The sequence below is a fragment of the Hydra viridissima genome, unplaced genomic scaffold, assembly GCF_058129835.1.
Source record: "Hydra viridissima isolate aposymbiotic clone 2 unplaced genomic scaffold, HvirCarnegie_v1 scaffold_14, whole genome shotgun sequence".
Lineage (NCBI taxonomy): Eukaryota > Metazoa > Cnidaria > Hydrozoa > Anthoathecata > Hydridae > Hydra > Hydra viridissima.
In genome coordinates this window covers 3,370,001-3,376,027 of record NW_028324313.1, presented here as the reverse complement: position 1 = coordinate 3,376,027, position 6,027 = coordinate 3,370,001, and the positions used below count along the sequence as shown (strand labels likewise).

General features: G+C 30.7%; 1 protein-coding gene across 1 annotated transcript; it reads right to left on the bottom strand.

Annotated features, from left to right (window-relative positions):
• Nucleotides 1-3,159: 3,159 nt before the first annotated feature.
• On the bottom strand, nt 3,160-5,253 carry LOC149878865 (C5a anaphylatoxin chemotactic receptor 1-like). The gene has a single exon (XM_090072272.1). The coding sequence runs from the start codon at nt 4,335-4,337 to the stop codon at nt 3,285-3,287; it is 1,053 nt and encodes a 350-aa protein (XP_089928398.1). The 5' UTR covers nt 4,338-5,253; the 3' UTR covers nt 3,160-3,284.
• Between the last annotated feature and the right edge of the window lie 774 nt (nt 5,254-6,027).

Here is a 6,027-nt window from a genome sequence, read left to right as displayed (position 1 = left end):
TATTGAATTTTTTTTGCCATCATGATTTAATGTAAAAAGCAAGAAAAAAAAAGAAAAAAAATTAATGTGAACACAATAACATTGTTTGTTTGTGTTATATCACAGGCCCAAGCCATTTGGGGAGTCCTAAGCTAAATTTGTTTTGTGCGCTCCCACTACACGTAGACACCTTTGATTGACGATTATATACATTGTAGGTAAATATATTTAAACAATATATTAATACAAAATAAATACTAAAAAAAAAAGAAAACTTAAAGAACTCTAAAGTTATCTCTAACCTCCTCCAATAATGGAAGTTATCCGCTACAGATTTCAAAAAAGGGCCACTTCTGGCTACTTTTATAGTATCCACTATCGGCTCATCTGCCACCCCATTGGCAAAAGAATTCTTTTTGTTGAATGCTATCATATCTCTTTAGTGTTTTTGTGTTCAACCACATTTTTTTTTTTTTTTTTTTTCTTTACAAAATTTTATTTTTTGGTTACTGTTGAGTTTGCTATTGTTGCTTTGTTGTTGATTGTAGAAGCTTGCTAGTAATGTTACGTTTATACAAAATGTCAAATCAACCAAATACTCGATTGGGGCCCTGAGCAGCTGCTTTGTTTGCATATACCTTGGGTAGCTCTTGCACTTACACATAACAAACCTTATAACTACCAGATATGGATTGTCGTACAAATTTATACTGTATATTGATATTCATAACAACATAACAACATAACAACATAACAACATAACAGCATAACAACATACTTTACGAAAATAATTTGTAACTTCACCAAACAAAGTCATAAGAATATCTGGTGTTACTCGAATTTTTCCAAATCATTTTGCTGTTGTTTGCTTCAAACTAAAGTTTGAGAAATATTTACTCTGTTGCTTGGAGCTAAAAAGGCCTATGTTCAAAATTAATGAAATTTAGCTATAGTTTCTACAATACTGTAAATAAGCTTTTTTATATAGTGTGTAAAAGGCCAATGGCCAGCTCTTGTATTTACTGAGATACTGATTCATTAAAGGGCTATGCCTAAATTTCATATTTATATAGGAAGAAGGTGAAGAAAGGCTTATCGTCACAAAATTTATCAAAATAAATAAATAGGAGTCTGAATACACTTAAAAAACTAAAATAAAAAAATCATATCACATATTATTATAACATCATGTAAAGAAATCTTTAAGCTGCTGTATCCGAAAGATGAGACTTTAAACATTGGTCCTTTTAGCAAGTTTAAACTAAATAATTTTAATTATAATAAAAATGAGTGATATAAATCTACAGGAAGAATGTTAAATAGTTGTAGAAAACTAAAAGTGTAACGAATTTTGTTTAGGCAAAATCAAAATTTATCAAATAAAAAGTAAAATGTTATTTTTTCAGATTTTTTTTTTTTACAATTTCATAAGTTTTTAGAAACAGCTTGTAAATTCTATTAACTGAGAAAGACAGATTGTGAGTTGCGATATCCAAACGTTTGGCTGATGATTTGGCGTCTGAAAGTTTTAATAAACTTAGTTGTTCTGTAAAATGTTTCTTTTAACAAAATTCTGAAACTGTTTTTAAATTCTGATATTTTTTTTTATGCAGGATTTTTTTATGCCTCTCAAAACTTGAACATACTTAAAAGTTCCCAATATCTGCTATTTCGTTCCTCGTGGGCATTTCAAATTACTTGAAATTAAAAAAAAAACAAAACAAAATGCTACTTGAAAATCTTCTTATCACAATTTTTTTCTTTCTGTAAAATACGCTGCAAATCTTTTCTAGCAAGATAAAGAAACAATGTTATCTATCAAATTTTGTTTTGCAGGCTTTGCAGAGTCTTTCCCAATTATCTTGATTAGAACAGATTAGAGAGAAAAAAAAACGTGAAACCATCAAAATGGCGCCTGTAGAAAAGTGTTCCAATTAAGAAAATTGAAAATAAAACAATTCAGCATCTTCAATTTTGATCTCAAAAGATACTATAGATCTCAAAAAATATATATAGATCCATAATAATATATATAGATCCATATTAATATGTAGATCCATATTAATATATACATCCATATTACTTTTATTAATAAAAACAGTTTATTTAATCTTGAAATAAAAACTAGTTACTTGAACAACGCGCGTCACGGATTATTGGTTTTAATTGGTTCACCTGTTGCAATAATTCTATATAACTATAATTATTTTGGAATAGAAAAATTTGCTTTACCGCAAAAACAGCAATGACGCCCACTGCTAATTGTTTCAATTCGGAAAAAAGCATAAAATAATTTCTAATAGATAACAAAAACTTCCACGCTCTTCTTTTAAGCCATAATAGAAATGCAAAAGCGTACAATTAAATTTTTATTTTAAATTATCTATATGTCCGCTTTTTCTATATTTCTACTTATCTATATTTTTGCTTCACTTTTTCTTATAACGATTTACGGCTGTTAGACATCTAGTTATTCTTAATATATCATTGAGTTAGATATCTAGTTAATAAAAATAATTGGTAACGAGTAGGTCCAAGTTGGTACGAGTATTACTGGATTATTTTCGATTACAAATCAGCGATTGAGCGTATTTTCTTACTTAGAACTTTTTCATTTGTCACCTTCAATGCTAAACATTTTTGTTTCGAAGTCAACAAATCGTCAGTGAAACTGCAAAACCTCGTAATTGACATTTTTCACAAAGTCAATTACGAGGTTTTGCAGTTTCACTGACGAAATGTGTTTTTTTATTCACAACAAAAACGTCAAAAAAAAAAACAAATCGCTAGTTGTTGTTGGTGGGATTAATCGGTGCGGCTCGCTACAGATATTTGCCCATTATTTTGTAAAGTAACCGCAATTTACTCTATCCGACTAATCACAGACCATTCTTACCTTCAAACAATTAGATAACAATTAATCTTGCTCGCTTAATTGCTGTCGAGTATGTAATGACTAGATTCCATTACTCGTGAGACACGTTTTTAAGAAAGGAAAATTTTTCTTTGGATTTACTATAACGTTGCTTTAAGCTAAACCAATCGAGCGTGTTTCTAAAATAAATTGACTGTTTTGTTTTAAAGTAAATATTTTAGATAACTATGGTCAAAGATAAATCCAAGGAAAAAAAGTTGAAATTTTTTAGATAGACCAGAGAAATATTTAAAACTATATTGTAACCATAAAAATATAAAGCTGTATTTAAATGTAAACAAAGTTTTTCTTCTCGGACACGAAAAAAGAAAAAAGAAACCGTTTTGTCTTAATCTCTTGTAACAAGGTATCTGAAGAGCTGAGGAGCTGGTTAGTTTTTAGTCCATGATTTATTTAAAGAATATCTCAAATATACCTTTTTACAACCTCCAAGATAACAAAAAACTCGAGCGATTTGTCTGCGATAAACTCTATGCAATTGTGAATAAATAAATACGTTAGCACAGCTATTAGCTGTGTGAGTCACTTTTAACCAGGAGTTTACCTTAACTAGCTGGCGAGTATGCAAGATGCCATTTTTTTTCATCATCCACGATAAACTGTATACTAAATGAAGAATTTCTTTGGGAAAAACGAGTAAAAAGAACACCATACCCATTGTTAGAAGCACCTTCAATGTTTTTTTAGAATTTTGAAGGCGTCTTTGCTGTAATGCTTTACTCAACAAACTCACGTGACCTCTCCTTAGTGCTTGTGTTATCTTTATAGTCGTAAAAGTGAAAACGGCTACAAAAAAAATAAAGCGAAAAAAGATCAGACCGCAGCTTGTTATTGAATAATGGTAGCTTTTAACATTTGGTATTTTACAAGTGAACACATATTTGGGGTAACTTGGAATTAACTTTAATGCTAAACTGTAATTAAGATAAAAGCTTATCGACAAAATTATATCCACAAAAAAAGCGACTGTGACGGTTTTCCAAGATAAAGCAGATCCCTTTAAAAGAGACACCACTGCGAGGTATCGATCTATCGCAAAAATAATCAACAAGCCAGATGAAATCGAAGACATTATTGGACCTAATGCTGGCAAAATCTTGCATCCAATAGTGCCAAAGTGCCAATGTTTATACTGAGTGTACGTCCAATATATGTACAGAGGAGGATTTAAGACTGATGATAAAAAATCAACGAGCCCCAAATATAGAATCAACCACTCTGACGTTAGCCGATGCCTGGATTTTCTTTTATAACCAAACACGTAAATTACAAATGCATTTCCAACAACTCCCGTTAAGAATATCAATCCAAAAGCAATAATAAGGTCCCATTCTACGGGTTCTAGTTTGCGGGTATTAGTCCGGTTTTCTATTGTCTTTGATAAACTAGTATTCTCTTTCGTAAGGTTATAAATCATGGTCATCTTTTATTTTCTAAACGAATCAATGAAATTTTACTTTTCTAAACTGAATGAAACTTCACATCTTTAGCAAAATTTTTTTAAAATAAAAACACTTTAATAAAAACATTTTAGCGCATAAAAAAAAAATGAAATGTAAAATACTTTTGCAAAATGATTAATGCAATAAAAGATCAATAATATATTAAACTAAAGGTTACGATATATATGGCTCCAATTTCCAACTGTTGTGAATGCACTGTTATTCAAAAAATCAATAGTGATTGAGTTTTTTACTTCTTTTACGCCATATCGTAGGTTGATATAAGCAAGCGCATTTTGTTAACTCATAATGTGCTTTACCTAAGGTCTATTTGTTTCTTAAATTAGAATTCTGTTACCAACGACGTTTACCAATTCTTTTAATCAGAGATAGGGGGCCGATTATTCAATTGTACAGGACACGTACGAGATTTGAGGACATCCATTTATGTGGCTGTAATTTCTCAAAGTAATTGTTGAATTTTTTGTTTGTTTTTGTTTTGTACCAAATCATAGTTTTAATCCAAGAAGTAAAAAGACATGCTGTTATCGTTATTACATGTACGAATATCACAGGTTTAGAAATTTCCAGTTTTCTAAATTGATCATTTAAGTTTCACCGTGAATTGGAAGCCTCAAATGATGGCATAAATATTTGCAAAACGCAAAAAGCACGAAGGACGTTCAGCCACTATTCGAACAACACAACTTATTTAACCAATACAAGAGATCGTTGACAAAATTAATCAAAACCAATAGGAGGTCTCGCAAAAGACCTTAAAATCTCTGAGGGCCTAGCTCTTTAAATCGTTCACAAAAACTTACGCAGAGAAAAGGCATTGAAAGGCGTTGCTGAGGAAAAGCGTCTTTTGAACAAGTATACAGAAACTCTCAGCATATTAAGGTTTTTTTCTGAAAAAAAAATTTTTAATCAAAAAGCAATCGAAAAAATGATGTTTATGTTCAGAACTCACAGAGGTTTTGTGTGTTATGTTTTGTCACTTAACTTCTTTTTTTAGGGGCTTGCGGATTTTACTACCAGCATAGAGGTTTCAGAAGGTGTTGTGAAACCCTGGATCGATAGTGTACGTGGGAAGAGACCGTAAATGTTCAATCAAGATTCTTCTGCTTCACAAAAAGCAATGACGATACAAGATTGAATTGCCAAGAATTTCCATCGGTTTAACTACAAACGTGAGAATAGTAATCATCTTCATGCACCATTTCTTCGCTGAAGGGTGTTATAACTACCACCCTAGTCAACATGAATATACAGCATTTAATTCGGGGATGCAGTCTTTTCCAACTCCGAATTAAGGAAGTTTTTGTCGCTAACTTTATAGTCAAGATTACAATAATGGGAATAAATGAAGAGCACAGATCCCATCTCCCCAGATCGCATCTTTTTCTCTTGGTACTTCCTTAAAAAAACTTAATCATCAAAACAGATAACATTTATCAAGAAATTTCTATCATAGAGTTTAAACACAAATTAAATAAACTGCAAACTGCAAAGATGATTCTCTTGATTCATCTTTGCAGTCTGAAACTAACATTACCTTAACATATTTAACATATCTCAAAAGATAAACTCCACCATAGTTAGTTTCATATAAAACAAACTATATTTATCCGAATTTACTTCACTCTATTTACATCTCAAATACAACTT

Excerpts from the sequence above, each read along its gene's own strand:
- LOC149878865 (XM_090072272.1), bottom strand. The coding sequence starts at position 4,337 with ATGACCATGATTTATAACCTTACGAAAGAGAATACTAGTTTATCAAAG.